At 39.6% G+C, this 24757-nt stretch overlaps 1 protein-coding gene across 1 annotated transcript; it reads right to left on the bottom strand.

The window, feature by feature from the left end:
* Positions 1-1331: 1331 nt before the first annotated feature.
* LOC106587477 (vesicular glutamate transporter 2.1) lies at positions 1332-22386 on the bottom strand. Its single transcript, XM_014175894.2, has 12 exons — positions 21824-22386; positions 19786-20041; positions 19120-19238; positions 17332-17446; positions 13280-13367; positions 13059-13145; positions 12304-12446; positions 7256-7405; positions 6945-7077; positions 6633-6743; positions 4943-5070; positions 1332-4814 (listed from the first exon to the last, which is right to left on the bottom strand). The coding sequence occupies exons 1-12, from the start codon at positions 21895-21897 to the stop codon at positions 4473-4475; spliced, it is 1746 nt and encodes a 581-aa protein (XP_014031369.1). The 5' UTR covers positions 21898-22386; the 3' UTR covers positions 1332-4472.
* Positions 22387-24757: the final 2371 nt, after the last annotated feature.

Raw genomic sequence — 24757 nt, 5'->3', positions numbered from 1 at the left:
ACCGTTCAACTGACGACTGAGGTCAGCCTGCAGGCGTCTGGCCTGCCACAAGGAGTCACAAGAGCGCAATGAGCCAAGTAAAGCACCCAGGCCAAACCCTCCCCTAACCTGGACAACGCTGGGCCAATTGAACGCCGCCCTATGGGACTCCCGATCACAGCTGATTGTGATATAGGCTGGGATTGAAACTGGGTCTGTAGTGACGCCTCTGGCATTGCGATGCAGGGCCTTAGACCGCTGCTCCACTCGGGAGGCCCAGGCCTATTCTATTTGGAATTAGTTTATCTACTAAATGGAAACAAAGCCAGGACAATAGCAGAATGCTAACACATAGTTTTACCATTGTAAGGTTTAGGGGAAGGGACATATAATGAATTAATCACAGTTAATAAAGTTGAATTGGGAATTAGTCATCTCTTCAGTTGTAAATTAGTTGGCGAGTAGAAGGTAGCTAATTCAATTGGCATGACAGGGTGACAGGATTCTCTGTTAATGCACAGACACATGCTGAGACACAGGGAAGTCTAACAGAGACTGTAACCTTTCAGTTTCTGCCAATATTTATTTGAATTGAAGGTCATCTTTTTACTGACTGTTGGTATCAATTAGCAGTGAATGCAAGAGGAGAAGCCCTCAACAATTCATCTGTGCCTTCTAAGCAACCACTCTTAGCAATCATGCTGGTCTTTACAGCAACCATTTAACAATCACTCAATCTATCGATTTAACAATCTGTAAAAAATATATAAACCCGGTGTACCAGTTTAGTGCTGAATGTTGCGAACATGAGGAAATATTTCCTGGGCCTGTTTCATAAAGAGTGTTGTGGGTCTCCCACCATGAGGGGGACTTCAGTCCCAAGGGTCTCTCTGAATCGAGCAATTCTTCCAAATAGCCCTATAAGTGCTGCTCCTCCCTCCCATCTCCATTAAGAGGTTAGAACAGTCAATAGGTTCGGCTGAGCACGAGGGGCTGGTCCATTGATTTCACTACAAGTCAAAGAAGGAGAATAGAGAGGGAGGAAGGGTCCTTTGGTGGAGAGGGGTCACCATGTCCTGTAAGCTTAGTGCAAGATGGACTCTGGTCGTGCTCAGACATCATGCAAGGTATACCATAAAGCAAATTCTCTGGGAGAGAGGGTGCTCTGGAGCAAGCTTGTAACTCTGAAGGACCATTGTACCAATGTTAGTAGTCAGACACATTAGGCACTTTTCCCTTGGAATCCTAAATACAGCAATTGGACTTAAAGCCAGGCTTCTTCATCTGCCTATACAGACTTCACTGATTGAGTTGTACGATTATGGATGTGTTCATACAAATACAGACAAAAGTTATGTTTTGTTCATTCGTTTTTTATAAAAATGGATATATAGAGCATTTTATTTTGACATCAACAAATCTCTCCATTGACACAGCAAAATAAGCCATAGAATCACACTGTAACTTCACTCAGAGGCACAAAACAGGAAGAAGGTACCGTTACTTCATGTTATACATCTACCATTTCTGTAAATGTTAGATCACCTTTACAGACAATCTTCACGTCATTGAATATTGCAACAATGGAAGGGGTACAGGTAGTTAGAGACAGATGGTTGAGGGGGCAATAGGGGTCCAGCCACTGACAGAACACACATCAATCAAACCAACAGGGTTTAGAGAGAGAGAGAAAACAGAACAATAGCACACCCTCCAAAACGACCACTGGAAACTGTACAGAACAACAACGGATGCGCAGACACCAACAGGAGTGGAACCATAGAGATATGGAGAAGGACATCATCCATGTCACAGGAATGGCCCAGGGTATCATTCTCTTCTGGTGAGCAGTCCCCTCACAAACTCCTTGCATTATCAGCATGTCAAAGAGCTGTGTGGAGGACTCTAACTACATAGGTTTTATATTTTTACAAGTACTTGTGTTTGTTCTTTTCTATATTTGATATCACAAAAAACACGACTTGAAACGTAAAAGTAACGCTCTAGTTACATATGCTAGTGTTTTACATTTTTCAATGGTTGACAACAACTGTTACCATGGATTTATTGCTTTGTACACTGAGTATGGTTAGCGCCACCTGGAGAGGCCTTCACTACAATGTCCAGCAATTCCCTTAGTATATAGCCCTCCTGTTCAAACCCAGCTTGACACGTTACCTTTGGTTAATTGTGCAAAGAAATGGACACATTAGTAACAGTTTGAGAGACAAAATACATTTTGTGAAAGAAATAAAATGTAAGAACATTCAGACTACGGCTTTGTTCCATGCATAAATACATTTCCATAAATACATTGTGAAGTGTTGACTTTAGGTCTCCACAGACAGACAGTGAAAAGCAGGTTTAGGTCCCTGACACACTACTGAAACCAATGATGTATATAAACCCTGGATTGCTGATGCTATCTACTGGCCAAAGAGTGGCTTTGAAGCCACCGGTCAGCCATATTGGCACTTCCCAGTAGGAGCAGTCCTCCATTGGAATGAATGGAATTCTATAGTATTCCAATTAAATGTTTATAGGCCAAAATTACATGTATTTAAGTTTTTTTTTTCTAATGGGGACAGTAACTTATACTTTTAAGGAAAACATTTTACATGTATTTTTTGGAATGTTTAGCTCACATAATATAATTTAAAAGTATGCATTAAAGTTTCTGTAATAGAATAAACGCGGCAAAAACAAATGTAGGCATTAATAAATGCATTTTTATAGCTTCCAAAATATTTATTTACAATGTGGGGGAGTGCCAAGATCGAGGAGCGGAGGCTTCTAAACAACGCCCCTGTCAGTCATCTAGTGTATATATAAATCATTGACTGGAACCCAGTATCTCTACACTGGTCATTCCCACTCTATACACACTGGCTAAATCATGTCTTGCTGCTCTTTTGATTGTCTACCTACTCTTTTAGGAATGGTAAACGTTCAATGTGACATACATTACATAGGCAGTAACAGCTATACTGTCATGTTTTTTTATTCAGTAATGCTCTAATGTTTTTACAAGTAGATGTAATATGAATCTCACTCACCAACTTGGCTAATTGTCCTCCTGGACTGGTAAGGTATAGTTTTCTTTAACAACATTGTCTATCTGGGTCACTATCCCAGTCTAAAAATGTTTCCTTTTCATTAGCAAAACATATCTCCTGCTGACTGGACTGTCTGTACAGTAGATATACTGATTGGCTACTTCTGGATCGGCTGGCTGGTCTTTCTCTGCATTGCACAGGCCCTTCATAGTGCCCGGGCAGCATTTCTTTATATTGTCCATGTGCTCTTATACATCATAGTTATATTTCTTTAGTCACCTCAGACAAACATTACCTTTAAACAACAACAAATCTCATTGAAATGCCTTGAAATGACTTGAATTGACCAGACAATAAAACTGACATAATGATCATAATAATTACATAACTGAGTTATGAATGTTCGTAAATGTGAATGTTCGCTCCAAACGTACACTTTTAACAACAGATGTAACATTGTTATAGGCATGAAATCGAGAGCTTGGGACTATAAGGTTCTATCTGCAAGAAGATGATTCTGAGATAATTGGCTTCAAAGTTCAGAACCCTCATTGGTTTGAATGGTGTCAGCTATTTTTATCTAGTATTCTTTTGAACTTAACAACTTGAATTGGGGTATATTGGTAGAGAACATTGAACAGAACAAGGCTATGTCACTAACTCCATTTTGGGAAAAAAATGCAGATAGAACCTTATAGACCCAAGCTCTCAAAATGGCACAGTAAACACGTGAGCAACGCTTCGTCATTTTTTTCTTTCATGCATCACTTTTACATCAGCTGGCAAAAGTGTTATGTCGTTCTTCAAAACATTATTGTATTTTTATGCCTTTTTGTGTTAAAGACACAGTTTTACAAACCAATAATAATAACAAAAGAAAATGATATTGTGCATTAAACGGACACACTACTTTCAGTGCATTCAGAAGAGATACTGTACAACCTAAGACATACAGTCTCATTCCTGGTTAAGTCCCCTTTTTACAGTGACATGTTTCTTTTACACTGCAATGGCTGGCTCATGAGGAGTTGTAATAAGAACCAGTTAGGCATGATGATCCAGGAAGCCAATTAAATCTTGTCTGATCGTACATAACAGGCTTCTCCAGAATGAAGAAGCTCAGATTGATGAGGTGGAAATGGTTCACACTTACACACAATTGCACTCCAAATAAATATATCTATAATTTATATGCATATTACGTTTACAAATAGATCTGCCAATTTGATATGTGTTACATCTCTATAGTAATTTTTTTATTTGCACAATAAAATCATCTTCTGAACTAATTTTATATTTTGAAATAATTATTTGAATTTGTGCAAACATACAACAATGGATTGTTATCTTTTTTGTTTGGTTTTTGACTTGTTTCGTCTAAACTGGTAAACACTACAAAATAAGTCTACCGTTTGATGGTCATTGTGTCTGCTGTCTCTAGGAGTAGTCCTGGTCCTGCCTGTAGCCATACGGCCCTCCCTCTGCCTCTTCCTGGACAAACTCCTCTTTCTTATCCCAGCTATCAGCCCAGCCCCCGTTCTGCGTAGTGGCACCATACGTTTTGGCCGGACCGCCGCCCAGGGCACCATAACTCTGGGTGATGTCGCCCGTCTCCTCTGCCAGCTCATCCTCATCGATGAAGCCACACTTCTCATCGCTGGTCAGCTCTGGGTCGGCCCACGGCTGCTTCTCTCCAGAGGCAAAGATGCCATAGAAGATGACTCCCCCGTAGTGAACCAGAGCAGCGATGAGGAACACCCACTGCCACTCTTCTCGAGTCTTCATGTGGACAGATGGAAAATAAAGTGCTTTATACAAAGTCACAGAGAATTGTAGTTCTATCCGATAATGAATCTACGTTTAACCATAATGTTTTATGGACGTTCCAAGGTAACAGAATGTCTTACCTTGTTTTTTGTCATGGCACCTACGATCAATGGGCATACCATGCCAGACAGGGTGCCCACACCGTTGGATATGCCCATAAGGATACTGGCATAGCGTGGAGCAATGTCTAAGTGATTGACGTTGAATCCTGATGGAAAGAACGTTCAGAATGAAATACAAGGTTTTCAGTGTGAAGCTACTCTCTATAAGACAGATCTCTAAGACAACAATTGATTAGAATTTGATTAAATAAAATCAAGTGGTTATAGTTCTTGTGGTTTAACTGATTTCACTATAACTTAGACCTCGTTTCAATCAGATCGAGTGTAAACCCGGGATGGCCGACATCTGCATAACAACTGTTGTTGGAGGTGTAACTGCGTTATGAACTGACAAATAAGTGAGTGGCTGCTGTTGTGTCACAAACCACTCCCTTCCTTAGTATCCCCACTGCGGTACAAGTTCAAAACGCTGATAGAACTTGTAGGCTAATGCATTATTTAATGTTCATTTGGATGGGGGGGATTCATAGCCTATCAGACAATAAAACATCACACATTCGAGTGTTTGAACTTGTAAAGCGGCTGCATGAACTTCTAATTATAAAGTCGGATTATGAAGTTTGTTGGTTTTGTACTTGCATCCAATGGCAGTGTCCGCGATAAGCTGACGCAAGGAGCCGCTTGTTGATTTGACAGCTCTAACGCAGTTCCACCTCAGACACCGTCAAAACAACCGCTATGTGGGTGTCGGCTAGCGCGGATCTGATAGGCTCTAGCCCTTACGGTCTCTAGAGCTTTCGCTCATTCTTAGTAGGTAATACAAACCACCATTAGTAATGACCTTTTTTCTTTAATCAAGAACACATCTCCCTTAATGGAGTACTAGTATGTGAATGTATCAAAACTACTGAAATATCCCAAACATAATATAAATGTAATGGAAATTAAATTGCGATGAAAACAAAGCACCACGCAGCCATCTTGTTGCAAAGGGAGTAGCTAGCCAGTGAATCTCCTCCCCCACACTGAGTGTCCTCTGTAGCTGCACACAGCCAGCCTGTATGGCAGCTCCTCTGGGACTTGTGCTGAATTATTAAATACTCCAGGAGAAAGCCCAAGAAAAATGAGTAGTAGTAAAACCAAGGTCTGCCTTGCAGCCACAAGCACCAGCTGGAATAGATGTTTGAGAAATGTGAGAAATCAACCCTGTTCCCTTTGTAGCTGAATATTGCTAATTGCAAGTCCCTTTTAGACCACATCGGTGGCTGTGGAACGATAAATAGGGAAGTTAGCTTTTCATCATTAATCTTGTTCTGGAGGCAGCTCTGCAGAGTGATCACTAGCTGGCAAGGCCACAAAGTCATAAAATCTGATTTTAAACCTAACCCTAGCCACACTGCTAACCCTAATGCCTAACCTTAAATTAAGACCAGAAATGCTACGCTTTGTTTTCTTGAATTTGGACAATATAGCCAATTAAAATTTTTCAGCTGGCCCATCTATAGGAAATCACTCAGTTCTGCTTCCATGGCAAGATTCATGACAATAAACATCAACCTGCAATAAATAGTGGCCATTCTAGACAGAATCTATGGTGTAGTTGGTAGATTTGTTCTCTGTCTACAAATAGTAAAGGAGGAGTCTCCTACAGACAGCTGTGATCTATACTGGCAGACTCTCTGATACCAGGTGTTTAACAGACACTGACCTGATATGGCAAATCCACTGAAGCCCACAGCAAGGACCAGGAAGGAAATAGCCACCCCTTTGGTGTGGGAAAATCCCACTACTAGCAGCAGCGTAGCCTCCATGCCAAACCCTGCAGAGACAGACAGTCACACACATGCTATAGTAACCCAGGGGCTATGGGCCATCACATTTGCAATTTAATTACAGTCCCAAACAGAATTGCTTTGCTACAGTCATTGTATCACTATCATACAGATAGTGTAAAAGCAGTACGATTCTATCAAACACATTTGATATAATTGTGCATGGTGTGCCGAAGGGGCTCTCTCACCTCCACAGTTCATGATCTTCCTGACTGTAGTGGTAGACAGGATGTTCCTGCTGCGTAGGTAGTCAGCCAACTGCCCTCCGATGGGCACAATGATTGTCATCACCAAGTGGGGCAGGGCAGACACCATGCCAACCTGAGGACAGGAACAGTTGCAATCAACATCAACATAGAGGTATTAAAAGGTATTAAAGTCAGTTAGAGCCTAGCACAACATTTTCACACATCCCTCACCTAGGCCTTGAGTACCATACCCCAGCAACACTGTTTGGCTAGGCTGGTGCCCTATCCTGGGAACGCTCCACTGGTCTCACCTTGCTTATCTCAAACCCAAACACCTCCTCAAAGTAGGCCGGCTGACTGATAAGCAGTAGGTAGAAGGTCCAGCTTCTGCAGAAGTTGGCCACGATGATTGCATAGACAGGCATGGAGGTGAAGAACTTTTTCCAAGGGGTCTTAAATTTCTACAATGGAGCAAAAGGGAGGAAAATACATGAGTTACCGGTGAAAGGGTAGCAGCGGTGAGAAAGAGAGAAACACATACATGCAGCCTATAGAGAGTGCCTGTCCGCACATTCTGCAAGATTTATTGTATATTTGAAACAATTTAAAAGTAGGTTAAATGCTACAGCCCACACTTCTATGTAAAAGATGAATTGTTCAATATTTAGTTTATTGTTAGATTATTGGGTTTCTATGTCCTGCCTTCCTATAGGCTCTGAGATTAAATAGGCTATGATGTTACACTCCTATCACATAGTAATACTGTAGCTACCCATACTCTCAAATATTTGACATAAGCTACCAGTCTATTTACTGTGTTGGCAGAATCTTTTAATCTTTTGAAGTAAATTATGCTGTAGCTGGCAAAAGAACAGTCAGTTTCTGAAAGAGAAAACAATGGCAAATTGTTGTTGACCTGTCAGCAGAAAGTTTGAATTCAACAATGTTTTGCATCGAATTTTCCCCAATCCTATTTATGATGGTCTACCCGTGAATTCTGAAACATTGTCTACCCTAAAAATAAAAACATCTATTACAGTACATCAGCCTGGCCTCAGAGCCATACGGAATATACTTTACGTATTTCTGAGCACCTCCAAGACCTACTAGTCATCATACCTACTAATGGTCTAGTTACTTTGGACATAAGCGAAAGTAGGGAGGTTGGTCGGGGAGGAATGGTGGGCCAAAAGAGTTCAGAACAGTTTGTGCATACAGTTGAAGTCAGAAGTTTACATCCACTTAGGTTGGAGTCATTAAAACTCGTTTTTCAACCACTCCACAAATTTCTTGTTAACAAACTATAGTTTTGGCAAGTCGGTTAGGACATCTACTTTGTGCATAACACAAGTAATTTTCACAACAATTGTTTACAGACAGATTATTTCACTTATAATTCACTGTATCACAATTCCAGTGGATCAGAAGTTTACATACACTAAGTTGACTGTGCCTTTAAACAGCTTGGAAAAATCCAGAAAATGATGTCATGGCTTTAGAAGCTTCTGATAGGGTAATTGACATCATTTGAGGCAATTGGAGGTGTACCTGTGGATGTATTTCAAGGCCTACCTTCAAACTCAGTGCCTCTTTGCTTGACATCATGGGAAAATCAAAAGAAATCAGCCAAGACCTCAGAAAAAAATGGTTCATCAGAATATTGTACGACTGCTATTCCAAAATGGTTCATCCTTGGACGCAATTTCCAAACGCCTGAAGGTACCACGTTCATCTGTACAAACAATAGTATGCAAGTATAAACACCATGGGAACACACAGCCGTCATACCACTCAGGAAGGAGACGCGTTCTGTCTCCTAGAGATGAACATATTTTGGTGCGAAAAGTGCAAATCAATCCCAAAACAACAGCAAAGGACCTTGTGAAGATGCTGAAGGAAACAGGTACAAAAGTATCTCTATCCACAGTAAAACAAGTCTTAAATTGACATAACCTGAAAGGCCGCTCAGCAAGGAAGAAGCCACTGCTCCAAAACCGACATAAAAAAAGCCAGACTACAGTTTGCAACTGCACATGGGGACAAAGATCATACTTTTTAGAGAAATGTCCTCTGGTCTGATGAAACAAAAATTGAACTGTTTGGCCATAATGACCATCGTTGTGTTTGGAGGAAAAATGGGAACGCTTGCAAGCCGAAGAACACCATCCCAACCGTGAAGCACGGGGGTGGCAGCATCGGGGGTGGCACGGGGGTGGCAGCACGGGGGTGGCAGCATCAAAGCACGGGTGTGCTTTGTTGCAGTAGGGACTGGTGCACTTCACAAAATAGATGGCATCATGAGGAACACAATTATGTGGATATATTGAAGCAACATCTCATGACATCGGTCAGGAAGTTAAAGCTTGGTCGCAAATGGGTCTTCCAAATGGGCAATGACCCCAAGCATACTTACAAAGTTGTGGCAAAATGGCTGAAGGACAACAAAGTCAAGGTATTGGAGTGGCCATCACAAAGCCCTGACCTCAATCCAATAGAACATTTGTGGGCAGAACTGAAAAAGCATGTGCGAGCAAGGAGGTCTACAAACCTGACTCAGTTACAACAGCTCTGTCAGGAGGAATGGGCCAAAATTCACCCAACTTATTGTGGGAAGCTTGTGGAAGGCTACCCGAAACATTTGACCCATGTTCCACAATTTAAAAGCAATGCTACCAAATACTAATTGAGTGTATGTAAACGTCTGACCCACTGGGAATGTGATGAAAGAAATAAATGCTGAAATAAATCATTCTCTCTACTATTATTCTGACATTTCACATTTTTTAAATAAAGTGGTGATCCTAACTGACCTAAAACAGGGAATTTTTTACTAGGATTAAATGTCAGGAATTGTGAAAAACTGAGTTTAAATGTATTTGGCTAAGGTGTATGTAAACTTCCAACTTCAACTGTATATTATGATGACATTTTGTGACTTCTTTCTTCGTTGTGGACTGGCAAGGTTTTTTTCGGCTATTCAGGCACACAAAACATTTTCTCCAGGCAAGCCAAAGTTGGAAGCCGAAGTGCCTGTTGTCATTCAACGAGAGACGACTCGTCCTCATGCAAAAAATGTCAACACTAAACATCCTAGTCAGATGCAAAATTGCACAGCTATGAAAATAAATGACAGATTTCTTGAGTTATTTTAGATTAATTCTGATTATTTTGAGGACGCGTATACTGGCTATGGCATCTCCAAATGGACAAATATTACTATTGATGCCTTTTCTAATTTTTCAATTGAAGGACTTTTAAAGTAGTATGTGAGCAAACTCGTTCGGTTAGCCTAGCCGAGCTTGGAAGCATGCTGATGCCTTAATCCGCGACAGACTAGCAACCCAAAAGTTGCATGTTCATGTCGCGTCAAGTACAACTCTTGTATTTTAGCTAACCCTTCTCCTAACCCTTATTCTAAACTTAACCCAATCCACCTAACCTGCTACATAAATTCACATAAACTTTGTCATTTTAGTTCTCCTAACTTTTTGACGTTAGTTCCCCTAACCGCCAACATATTTTCTCTCTATAATTCTCCTTTGTTGTTATTGTGCAACAAACAACCTTGTCTCAGATCAAGACGTACAATACTATGCTTCATCCAAGATATATAATAAGTTACGTCATCCAATTTGTATGCTATTTTACAACTGGGTAAAATGTATGATACTATACATCCTATAATTCATAGAATATTGCATGACCGCTATTCCATTCATATTGTAGCCTAAACTCCTGAGACCCAGCAATTCATTTTTGTCCTTTTTAGTGGACATCAGTTCTTGGTCCGTATCTCTAAGGCCATACAAGCCACTGTATTAAGTCTTGTTGTCGCTTTGAGAGGACATTATGGGCTTTTCAATGATATCACATGTAGGGGTGTGACCTTGACAACTTTATATTCCTGGTTCTTAAAAAAAATGGCTGCCATTCAAAATATGGACATTTTATGGTAATTATAAAAGAAGTGTGTGTAATTATTAATGATCATTTTTGTGAGTTTGATATTCAAATTGTTTCTAGTATGTGGATTTCGCAGGAATAGTTAAGTGAGTTGTCAGGACTTGTAATATTTTTTTCACATTAAATAAGAGCTAAATAAGAGTTTATAAAAAATGTGCTCTGTAGTGGACACCCACATGCCGCATCTATGTTTTTCATCTATTGTACCCATTGACTGTAATGTCAATTTTGTAATATTTACATCCTAATGACCGATACAGAGGACAATTTTGCACATACAATAAAATATAAATAACCATATTTTTTGACTCCAAATTTTTTTTTTCCGGGTCACAGGAGGCTAACATAACATACCATACTAAATAGAGTGTCAGAGTGTCAGAGATTGCCCTGAGACTACGTTGTGTACTTACAGTAGCCAACATAAGCCTACTTCAATGTAAAAGATTGACTGTTTACCTGTTAAATTCGACTATATATTATAGACCGTGCTGCTTATGGGATTGCAAAACATGAAATATATATAGCCTATCTATTTACTAGGCTACAAGGTCCACTTAAATGAGAGATACGCATTGTAAGAATATGAAGCCGTCACGGCTAGAAATGGTGAGGAATTTATTCTGCTACGGTTATGAAAATAAAAAAAACAGGAAAAGAGTCATATGTCTATATGTTAGATAAAAACAATTAAACACATAGATTTTCCATCCACTAGCAGAGATGTGCATCCTCATGGTCTAAAGTTTACGGATAGGTTAGCACATTGTCTAAAGTTTACGGATAGGTTAGCACATGGTCTAAAGTTTACGGATAGGTTAGCACATGGTCTAAAGTTTACGGATATTTTAGCACATTGTCTAAAGTTTACGGATAGGTTAGCACATTGTCTAAAGTTTACGGATAGGTTAGCATATTGTCTAAAGTTTACGGATAGGTTAGCACATTGTCTAAAGTTTACGGATAGGTTAGCACATTGTCTAAAGTTTACGGATAGGTTAGCACATTGTCACAAGTTATATTTTTATAAATGTCAACTTTTTTTGGCACATGCACATTTTGTGGTATATTTTGGACGTACTCGCAGTTTATGCATGAGGCCTCAGAGGAGCAGAGATCAAAACAAGCCTGAATAGAAAGTGGGGCATAGCATCATCTCCCAATTTAATATCATAGGAATCGATTTGAGGAGAAGTGGACTTTGAAGACTTTGAGAACTCTGGCCTAATATCACTCAGAAAATGTAATGGCCTACTAAAAAACTTTGTCAAACTTTCACACAGATTTGGATTATTTCACTGAAACAGAGAAGCAGGGCATGAGGTTAGTTGAGTGAAAGTTGTTTGAAACCCTTCAAACAACTTTTATTCAACCAACCTCAAGCCCTGTCCCTCACCTCAGCAGGGCCCATGAGCTTGGCACTCTCCCCGATGCTCTCCTCTATGTAGACTCGTTCCTCCTGGGTGATGGTAGGGTGCACAGCAGGACTTTCATACGACACAAGGATCCAGAACATATACCAGAAGATCCCAAAGCACCCTGCACAATGATATTGGGATTGTTACACAGGATAAATAAAATATGGGTGGTGGATTGTGTATCTATTTTAGTCATTAGGGAGCCAAGCAGCAAAGCTACAGAAACCCTATTGTAAATGTGTTTTAATTGTGTCATTGTTGTATGTGAACACGTGAAAAGCTTAGATTGGCCTATACGATAACATCAAATTCATAAAAGGCAGTCTGATCTTTCAGAAATCCCCCATAGACTAAACCCCAGACAGAAAGGCCAAATTCATCTAGTCCAGGGAGAGATGGAAAATTATTGGAGAACAGTCCCACAGAAACAATGGGAAGAAATCAATGGTCTGGAGGTCTGAAAACATCAGCAACCAGCTTTAAAATGTCCTGAAGATTATGTACTATGCGCAACATATTTTCAAACAGGTTGTTGGTTAGAATGTCAATAAATTATTTTAAAAACTAATTTGATAGCTATACAAAAAGAATAGAAGTTGAAAACTCTATATATGCTCCCAACAATTGAGTGGGTGAACTTAACCAACGTTTTGGTCTTCTTCAGAATGGGTGTGCATCAGCTCATGCTTTTTACATTTGGAAGCTATAACATCGCCATGGAACTCTATCTTACCATAGAGATAGAACACAGAGGACCAGCCTGAGTACTGCACCAGGATCCCTGCTAGAGGCATGGCTATGACAGCACCAGCATAGGAACCTGTAAGAGGAAATGGTAGAGAGGGGGAAGAGAAGAAAAAGGAAATCTAAATAGACAAAGGAAGTACAACTACTGTACCTCTTGCTTCACTACCACAGTGTGACAGATAAGACACTATTGAAAATAATATTTACCACAGAAGGAGGTGGTGGCCAGGCGACTCCTCTCCAGAGGTGGAGCCCACTTACTCCAGATCCCATGGCAGGCTGGGTAGGTCACTCCCTGGGTAGGTCACACACACCACAGAACCATGAGCAACTAAGAGTAGGTAACTGGTTTAAAGTAAATCATACTGCTGCTATTATTATTCAATTCTAATGAATAAGATGGCCAGAAAATTAAGATCATCCTGCTCCTTATGGCAATAGCAATGGATTCTAGCAACACTGGTTAACATTTAGTATTTAACATTTTATTAGGATCCCCATTAGCTACTGCTAAAGCAGCAGCTACTCTTCCTGGAGTCCACACAAAACATAAAACATGACATAATACATGTACACAAGTACATCACAAGACAGACCTACATACATTGTAAATAAGTCTACATGCTTTCATACATTTATGCCTTCATAATCATGTGATTCATAGACTACTGAATGCAGGTGAAACACACGACAATGGAAATACAATAACAAGGAGGTGTGTGGCAAATAGGCTGACACTTTTCACTAAATTCCCCTGACGTGAATAAAGCTAGCTTGTTTCTATAGTTACCGCCCTTAATAATTGATATCCGAGTGTGCAAAGCTTTCATCAAGGCAAAGGGTGGCTACTTTGAAGAATCTAAAATCTAAAATAAATGTTGATTTGTTCAACACTTTTGATGTTACTACATTATTCCATATGTGTTATTTCATAATTTTGATGTCTTCACTATTATTTTGCAATGTAGAAAATAGTACAAATAAAGAAATAGCCATGAATGAGTAGGTGTGTCCCAACTTTTGACTGGTACTGTATGTTTCATTTGTCACATATACCTGATAGGTGCAGTTTTACAGGGTCATCCAGTAGTACGGCGTCCCTGGAGCAAATTAGGGTTAAGTGCCTGACTCAAGGGCACATTGACACCTTGTCAGCTCGGGTATTTGAACCAGCGACCAATCAGTAACTGGCCCAAAACTCTAACCGATAGGCTACCTTTCCTGGGGTAACATGTAATCTCTTAAACTTCTAGGCATTTTGTTACAATCACCACCCCTATGGGTTTCATTAGTTAAATGAAACATTTATGAACATGAAATAACCACCCACTGGGCACAGACGTCAATTCAACGTTGATTCAACCAGTGTGTGCCCAGTGGGCAGGCCTTGAATCTTGAGCCTTGTTACAGTCTATCGCCCTTAACGGGTTCGCTGAGATATAGTGTAACGTGTTACAGTACCACCCGCTATTGGATTCATTTGGTAAAATGCAACATTCATTTGTCATCTTAACGTTGTCTTCTAATCTTTCTTCACATGTCCTTCAAATACTTCACCCATTTTGGCCCAACTGATTAATATATATAAAAAATAAAAATAAAAAACATGAAATGCACACAACCATTTTAAAGACTAAATGTAGGAAACTGTGTTATTCAAATAGATGGTTTCAAACAGATTGTCACAGAATAATGGGAGAAATTGTAAACATAAGACACACTGATAATAGATTTGCCTGCACTGAGCTGACAATCACAAGAGATGATACTACTAGTTATGAGCTGCCATGGTTGTAGATCAAATATGATCACAAACAAAAACCAACATACTCTCTTCATTGCCTTGTTGATTAACATTAATAAGAGACGCAGTGCTCTGAGCTAACTGATGAGCCTCTCATAACACTGACAATGCTGCTGCCATTAAATGTTCATTAGCTGCTAATTGGAACAGAGTGTGCTATTTGAAAATGCAATCTGCATGGACATGCTAGGAGGAGATTTATCCTAGCTATCCACTGGACTGATCTGAGATCACTATATATGAATCACTTTTAGGTCCTCCTGTAAGCTCATGGAATGTATACCACGCCCAACTTAATTCATGTCGCGCTATTTACTGAATATACTCAAAACACTGAAGCCTTTCCTTACAGAGACAAAAACAAGACATAACCAGATTAGCCTTTGTCACATGATGGCTCATTCAAATCAAGGACCCATTGGGCACAGACGTCAATTCAATGTCTATTATACGTTGGTTCAATGTCATTTCATTGAAATGACGTTGAAATAACGTTGATTCAACCAGTGTGTGCCCAGATGGGAGCTACTGGCCCAGTCTCACCTCAGCCATCAATGCCAAACACATAAATGTGCTGTTGTTATTGAATTACACCATTCATTATCACAAGACATTCATTTGAACCCTATTTCTATCACTCACAGCCAACACAGCCTATAGACAATTATTTTAAGAGAATTATTGCACTGAAAGTAGTTAGTGATGAGTCAGGCCTGTGAGAATAAATATACATTTCCATTCTCTGCAAGATAATGGACAATAAAGTATTATTCTAAAATTCCATCAATGGTGTTCAAAATGATTCTCAATGGTTGTCTCTGCTGCCAGGATGGTGTATCTGTTTCAGTGGTGTAAAGAACATAAGTAAAAATACTTTAAAGTACTACTTAAGTCCTTTTTTGGGGTATCTGTGCTTTACTTTACTATTTATATTTTTGACAACTTTTACTTTTACTTATCTACTTTCAGTTTTACTTGAGTCGTTTTAAATTAAGGTATCTTTAGTTTTACTCAAGTATGACATTTGAGTACTTTTTCCACATCTGATCGGTTTAGCTGGATGTGTTTTATTATGAGACTGTGAATGTAGCCTGCCCTTCAGTATCAACATGGCATCATGTTTTACTGTACAAGGCAGCCGCTGCCAACATCTCTGTTTCACTATGTCTACTGGACAGTGGATTCATGAGCTGCTGATATATCAGCACATTGTCTTTGGGAATATGATTCTGGCTAGACAAGCATTTTCCTAACTGTGGTGTTACTACCAGAGAGCAGAGCAGATATGTTTCATCAGGTTTATTGGTTTATTTGGCTCCCTATTAGCTTTTGCCGAAGCAGCAGCTATTCTTCCTGGGGCCCATACAAAAACATAAAACATGTCAAGTAACAACCCACTGGGCACACACTGGTTGAATCAACGTTGTTTCCACATCATTATTTCAATGAAATTACGCTGAACCAACGTGGAATCGATGTTAATTTGCCATCTGTGCCCAGTGGGAAAACAGTGATACACTGATAGACAAGAACAGTTACACAAATGTAAAATACAAAGATATACAAACAATACAACTACAGAATAATGTGTGTGATGATTGTATGTGTTAGAGTGTGTGTGTGTGTGTGTGTGTGTGTGTGTGTGTGTGTGTGTGTGTGTGTGTGTGTGTGTGTGTGTGTGTGTGTGTGTGTGTGTGTGTGTGTGTGTGTGTGTGTGTGTGTGTGTGTGTGTTTTAAGGTCATTTTGCTGTTTGATTGAGTAATTGGAGATGGAAGGGAGTTCCAAGCGATCATGGCTCTGTATAATACTGTGCTTTGTTGTCATTTCGTTTGGACTTGGGGACTGTGAAGAGACCCCTGGTGGCATGTCTTGTGGGGTATGCATGGGTGTCTGAGCTGAATGTTATTTGATTATGCAGACAATCTGGAATATTCATCACGGTAATATTTTTCATAAAAACTAGAAGACAAGCAGTTAATCTTTCATCAACCGTCAACCAGGAAAGACTGACATGTGCAGTTAAGGGCAAGGCGTGCTGCTCTGTTTTGAGCAAGCTGCAGCTTTTCTAGGTCTTTCTTTGCTGCACCTGACCATATTACCGGACAGTAATCAAGATGGGACAAGACCAGAACAACTACAGTTCATTTTTGTGTGAAAAACGCAGAACATATTTTTAGAACAGACAGGGAAGAGGACTCTCCCACAACAAATACCCAGCTGCAGATCAATACAACAGTCTCACATTTCCCAGGGTGCATTCTGGCTGTTGTACTGCCTCTATTCCATTGCCTCTGACATACTGTAGCCTAATCATAATTGAAATGCCACAAAGGAAAACTGGCTATTTTCAAAAACTCCGCGATTGACAGGATAGGCCTATGCAATCTCAATTAAAATGTGCATATAAAAAAATAGCTCTTCAGAAATTTGACTTTTTAATTAAAAGGTCCTTACCTCCACCAGCCCTTGCAATATCCTCACAAAGATGACCAGTCCATAATGCGTCCGTGCCGCGGAGGGGATTAACATATTGAGCGTCGAGGTAAGGAAAATGGCTAGACCGAAAACCCTAAATGAAACAGAAATATATACATTTACACATATCGTATGTCGTAGGCCTATAAATCATTTTGATAAACAATGTATCCAGTAGGCCTAGTGATTTATTTAAGCTGTATTTATGTATTGGCCAATGTATTCTTCAAAGGCCTAGGCCTCTCATTGACTTGATGTTTAATTTATTAATCTCTGATTTTTTTTATGGCCATCCCGGCTAAATTCAGCAGGGACCCATCGAACATATCACATTCCACACTCATTTACTATATATATAATTTTCTTGCATAATTCAAATATTTAAGACTTGGATTTTTTTTTATGTCAAGCATTGGCTAGTGCACCGTTAACTTTTCAATTTACGTTTGATAGCAATAATTAAATTGGAGAAAGAAATTAAAGCGTGATGACAGGGAGTGCCGACAGCAGACGACATTGGTTTGAGCGCAGCTGAGCCAGTGGAGGCAATCGCTAATGAATAACACGAAACATGGTATTTTTAACATTTTTGTCACGTCTTGTACACACCCGGAGACCCCGCCCCTCCCACCCGCACGCGGGGGGCAACTCTAATCCGATTGAGGCAACTCTCTGGCACGAGACAGGTTGATTCGATTACATCTCAATGTCAATCAAGAATTCATATAGACAATAAACATGTTATACATTAAACTAGATTATACAAATGCAATACATCGTATATATTTAAATAGCCCGCTCAACAAATAGTAATATTGTATATACTCAACCAAATTGATAGTTTTTCTTCATGTATATTCAGGGTATAAATTGCGATCACCAAATTATTATGGGTACTACTATGATGAACAGTGGTCCAAAGACCCACTAAATATAAAGTAATTAAACCTAGATTTCCTATTATAATATCCTATATTTAATGCTGCTCAGGCCTCATGTAGGCTAGGCCTAAACCTTATTTATAAGCCATGTTTAGTGTGCACAGTGCATATAAGCGTGAGTAAGCCTTCGGCGACGAGGACCGGGCTGGTCGCCATGCCCCCAGAATGCAGCAAATTAGACACGGCTCCCCCGGGGGACCTCATTAACAGGTGGCAGAAAGCCCTGTGGACCGGAGCGACACCGTCAAATCTCAATAGCACTGCCAGCGTCGGCGGCTGAGTCGCTCCCTCCCAAATGAATTCCCCATTAATGGCCTTCTCCATTGCAGTCAGTGTCACACTGGTTACTATGCATACTGTCTGCTAAACCTTGGGTCACAATACAGGCCTGCAAATCCTCCCTCTCATTTACAATAACGGCCGAATTGTCGTAAAGTTTTGAAACGTCCAAGTAAACCCTTGTGGGATGCCATTGTGTCTGCAACATTTTCAGACCATAACAATGTTGATTCTGTTAGAAAATTGTTATCACCAAATTTACTCTGACGGGAAAAGGTGTGATAATAACACGTTGAAAACCGATAATATATCCAGGCCACAGTAGCCAACATCCACGTCATCAACACAGTTGCTCGGATCTAACATATTGGGTACATCTCTTCATGACTAAAAGAAATCAGACCTATTTTCATTTTTTTCTTGAGGGTCGTTCATTTCATAGTGATGCATTTTAGTAACCAATTGAATAATAACGAATAAATCCCATTTGGGACTGTGAGAAGGAATGCGAATTTTAGTTAAAAAAATGTAATGAATGTAGGCATACCTGTTAGCTGCCAGTCTCGAGCATATGTACCCTCCCGGGATCTGCGTCACTATATAGCCCCAGAAAAACGAACCATGGATCATACCGACTGTCTCTGGGTCCCAGTTGAACTTTGCTTTCTTTCCAGTGAAATAAAAACAAAGACAATAAAACAAACCATAAAAAATCGATGAAACATCATAATAAATCCTCTTCACATGTATCATTTCATTATAATTCAGTACAATAATTCACAAAAACTATAATACCGTATAATAACCTTAATAACCAAAGCATAAGGCTCTCATATCATAACAGTAAATAAGGATATAGTGAGTAGCAGAAATGTGAGCTATAATCATTACTATCATATACGGTACACAATTCCGATGTGTAGGATACACAGGCTAAATGCTGTGGTATTATGGGATACGATAGTTTATGGTTGTGGCATACCTATTATGGCTGCACTGAAAAAGAATGGAGCAAAATGAATCTCGCTATAAAACCAATACATGAAGGGAAATGTTCTGTATCTGCCTTTGCTTATTTTTTATTTCCAATAGAAGGCCAGGTCAAGTGTGAGAAGATTAGGAGACCTCCAACATCTGGACTATTTATAGGGACGACAAATTAGGGAGGGCGGTGACACGATGTTGACGTCAGTAAAGTGTGCACCACACACACCTCTGTGATGATGATCTTCCCATCTTTGTGAATAGTGCTGTTGTTCACCATTCCCACTATGGCCACGCCCAGGTTGCATCGGATGCCGAAGGAGATACAGAAGCCTAGACCGCTCATGATGGCGATGATGTATCGGCGGGGCAGCCCAAAACACGTGCAGTCGCACAGCGGTGCTTTCTTCTCCTGGGCCTCAGAGGGCCTGCCATCCTCTGTTAGTTCGATAACTTCACCAGTTCCCTGTCGCTTCTCCATCACCCTTCAAACAGACAGATAAAAAGTCATCCAATTTCCTCGGTTAATCAGCCTCAAATTAATAGATTAGCCTACGTTTGATATTTGAATGTTATGAAAAATAAAGGCATTTTAGTGTAGGAGAAATCCAGGCCTGTAATTTAAGTTAAATGATAGACCTACATGCCTATATATTATAGCCTGCAGCCTTCAAAATATGGCCTGCGTCATGTCCAATAATAGTCTTTAAAATGTAGAAGTTTTTGAAAATACGAAGAAGACGGATTTATATTTTAAAACCATCTTCTTTGGATAGCGTACTGAAACATCATTTTATTAGGTTATCTAGGTCTACATTACAGAAATATGCCTATTCATTCCGTTGTTTTATGAGGATAGTGTATTCGCCCCAACGACTGGGGGCGCTATTTGATGAATGACAACCAACATGATTCAGAACATGATAACTAACATGATCCAGAAAATGTTTTTGTTTTTTTCATTAAACGAAAAGTCTACTTTGCAAGGTAATTGAACAACTATTAATAGAAAATAGCGATGTATGTTAGCGGCACCAGGTTCAATTTAATCGAATGCCAAAAAAAGCATCGTACATTGGAGCAAGAAGCGAATGAAGATGCGTCCACCGCATTGCAGCAACCGCTCACTTTCACCCTCATTTGCATTCACGGATTGGGCAGTTGCTCATCTCTCCAGGCAAACATTCACGCTGCGGTTTCAAATGCATTTATGACCATATGCACAATTAATTCGTTTGCCAAAAATAAGACCAAATAAAGCTTAGCCTACAGTTACAATATTAGGCCTATACCTAAAAAAATATATGTGAAATCGACATAAGGAAAAAATGATAAGAACTCTATCTTATTCACAACGGCACTGTAACAATGAATATATAATATAATATCTAATTAAGCACTCCTGTTTAGACTATACATTTGGAATATCAAAACTACTGCACATAATGTGTAATTTACATTAACTACATTAAGGTGATCATTTCGTTATGCCCAACGAAAAATACATATTTTTAACGCAATAACATGTAACTGTTATTTCATTCAGCCTAAGTTTAAAGTGGGATTTGGAATCCAAATAGGCCCATCGAAGGATGCAACAATGAATCGAAAAAAAATTCTAACCAAAACGAAATATATTAATTTAGAGCTTCAACAATACATTTATTGACAGTATGCTGCAACTACAAGCATCAGAATATATGTCTGAATGAAGCCCTTGCCACTTAGCAAGACAAATCAGTTAGACGTTTAGACTAGTAATAAATCGATACCCCTATCATAAATAATGAAATAGATACCCTCCCAAAACTACAGGAGGTTTTCAGTAAAATATTTAAAATATTACAGGGACGCGGTCACAAGCCAGTTGCAAACGAAGATAACACTATGTCGATGTTTTATCTAATCGCATACATACTAGGCTAGTTCACGGCAAATGCTTTTCATAGCTATCTGTTTAATGCGTGAATGTATTAGTGACTTTTTCCACATGCATCAAGGTCCTTCCTGTGTTTTCACGAGCTTATACAGAATTGCATAATTTCCCCACTACGTCTATTAGAGGCGTGACCATGACTGCAAGCTGTTTGAGATAAAAGTAACACACTTCTCTGCATAGGATAGGAACGTACAGTAGTCTACTACCATTACACCACACCATTACACCACCATATTGTAGGCCTATCACTTGAAAATACAGAAATCATAACCAGCCCTATGTTTAAACATGGGCTAGCCTGCATATAAAACTGAATTTCAACACCTACTTGTACATCTGCCCCAGGGTCTTCGCCCCAAATTCCTTTATTCCCTCTTTGGCTCTCATCTTGACGGACTCCATATCCAAATTTAATGTTTTTCTCAAAAATGTCTATTGTTTAAGCTTCATGTTACGGTACAATGTGACCGAACACACCGGCAGAGCAAGCGATGTATATGATTATTTGATAAGAAAAGCAGACAAGATCTGTAGCCTATCACGCGTCGATCGCTGTAAAACGCCTACATATGAGAGAAATCAGATGAGCTCTGATTCCCCATTCCCCATATAAACTAATCGTTCGCCTCACGTACAAGTGCATGCAATGCCATCGTGATGAAAATGTACAGATAATTCCTAAAGCGAACGAAAGAGAAAAACGTTAGAAGCGTCTACGGTGATAACCATATCATTTAAAACAAAAAACAATCAGTAAAAGCGGGAACTAGCGGTGTGTGGAGTTGCTTCTATAAACCACAGAGCTGGGCTTGCGCGTCTCATGTGGAGACCGCCAGTTTTTCTGACGTCGCGAGAACCTCTGGCTGTTCAGCACCAAGGTCAGCGACAGCCTCGTGCACACTATCTGCGCGTGGTGCACGCCGCATCCCCATAAGTGATCACCAGAGCGATTCTCAATATAGCCTACTGTCCTGAAAGCTATTGTTGTTACACTGTAATCGACTGATTTAGGGAGTGGTTCAGCCTGAAATAAGAAAGGATGGTTTGATTGCATTTGGAAATCAGAACCTTATAAAGTGTGAGGGCTATGCATGGTGACATACAAACGCAAGTCATTTTTAGTTTTACAACCTTTCCCAATATTTGTTTTTATATCAGGCATGAAGTCTACATGTAGCCTACATAAAATACTGTCTTAGTCTCCCGAGGGCGGTGCTATGGAAACCAGATGAGGGCTGGATTCCCTTCGTATGAGCTCTCGTGAAAACAGGAATCCATCAATAATTTAGGCATCCCCCATACACTTTCACCCACCTCTCTCTCGCTTGCTCTCTCTCTCTCTCGCTCACACACACACACACACACACACACACACACACACACACACACACACACACACACACACACACACACACACACACACACACCACTGTAACTCTAACATCAAAGGGTAAAAGGGTATAATATGGAGGCTACCCCATGCATATTCATTGAAACAATGTTGCAAATAATAAAATGATGAATCCACGTTTTTGACTATTTCAAGAGACTTGCGGTTCCACAACAATTCATTCTGAAGTTGGGTCATTGTGAAATATTAAAATGTGAGAGCCAGACACCTTTGAGAGACACATGGGGATTCTGAAATAAACTGGCACCTACCTAATGCTAATACAATATAAATGGACTGAGGCACTGACGCCATCTGGCGGGCACTTAGTATAATTCCTATCAGGTTTTTGCATTAGGCCAATGAGACATCCTCGAAGTACACCAAGTTTTACATGCAGTACTGGCTGGGTGTGAAATCGTGACGATCAACTTTATTTAAAAAAAACATGATATTGACTGTTATTTGTCAAATATTTGAAGTATTTGTCATATGAATAGGCTACTATTGTCATGCCTGTATTATCCTATTCTATACATGTTTGTTTGACAATGTTTTTGAACAACTGTAAATAAATGTGAATTTGAGATTTCATAGTTATACAGTAAATTGTAGAGTGCACACATTTAAAATCCTGAAATATTTTATTTAAAGGAATTACATTATCAAAATGTTGTTAATAAGGTCAATAGCCTTTCATGCAAAACAAGCAAGACAACATATTTAGATAACACAGACTATGATATTAAAACATATGAGTTGTGAAACATCATAGGAATAGAACAATAGAAAGTTATTGTTTTTGAAGAACTTCACAAAAAGTAAACATAGACATTTAAGGCATTGATCTACTGGTCATGTACTATGGCTTGCACCACTATAGTTTCCACCATCAGCATGAGAGGCTATTAACATTTACAAAACAGATTAGTTCAAAACAGATGAACCGAGAAAAAGCCTACAGAATAAAATCTGGTCAATAATCTACAGAAATACCTAATCTTACATTGAGTAAACTATACTTTACAAATGTAATCTGTACAACAATCTAAATAATAAGTGGGTTGTTTACTGAAATTAATGTGGAAATGGCTGATTTTTAATGGAATATCTACATAGGCGTACAGAGGCCCATTATCAGCAACCATCACTCCTGTGTTCCAATGGCACGTTGTGTTAGCTAATCCAGCATCCCGGAGTCGCCTCTTCATTGTTGACGTTGAGGCTGGGGTTTTGCGGTTACTATTTAATGAAGCTGCCAGTTGAGGACTTGTGAGGCATCTGTTTCTCAAACCAGACACTCTAAAGTACTTGTCTTCTTGCTAAGTTGTGCACCGGGGCCTCCCACTCCTATTTCTATTCTGGTTAGAGCTAGTTTGCGCTGTTTTATGAAGGGAGTAGTACACAGGGTTGTACGAGATCTTCAGCTTCTTGGCAATTTCTCACATGGAATAGCCTTCATCTCTCAGAACAAGAATAGACTGACAAGTTTCAGAAGAAAGTGCTTTGTTTCTGGCCATTTTGAGCCTGTAATCGAACCCACAAGTGCTGATGCTCCAGATACTCAACTAGTCTAAAAAAGGCCAGTTTTATTGCTTCTTTAATCAGAACAACATTTTTCAGCTGTGTTAACATAATTGCAAAAGGGTTTTCTAATGATCAATTATCCTTATAAAATGATAAACTTGGATTAGCTAACACAACGTGTCATTGGAACACAGGAGTGATGGTTGCTGAGAATGGGCCTCTGTACACCTATGTAGATATTCCATAAAAAATCTGCCGTTTCCAGCTACAGTAGTCTTTCACATTAACAATGTCTACGCTGTATTTCTGATCAATTTGATGTTATATTAATGGACCAAAAATGAG

Source organism: Salmo salar, chromosome ssa26, assembly GCF_905237065.1.
Source record: "Salmo salar chromosome ssa26, Ssal_v3.1, whole genome shotgun sequence".
Taxonomy (NCBI): Eukaryota; Metazoa; Chordata; class Actinopteri; order Salmoniformes; family Salmonidae; genus Salmo; species Salmo salar.
This window is presented reverse-complemented; position numbering and strand designations above follow the sequence as displayed.

Bases quoted from the DNA above. Each gene is read 5' to 3' on its own strand.
- LOC106587477 (XM_014175894.2), bottom strand. From the start codon at position 21,897: ATGGAGTCCGTCAAGATGAGAGCCAAAGAGGGAATAAAGGAATTTGGG. The intron at 13,368-17,331 runs GTAAGGACCTTT...TGACCTACCCAG, and splicing joins TATTGCAAGGGCTGGTGGAG to GGAGTGACCTACCCAGCCTG. The intron at 12,447-13,058 runs GTAAGATAGAGT...ATCATTGTGCAG, and splicing joins CTCTGTGTTCTATCTCTATG to GGTGCTTTGGGATCTTCTGG.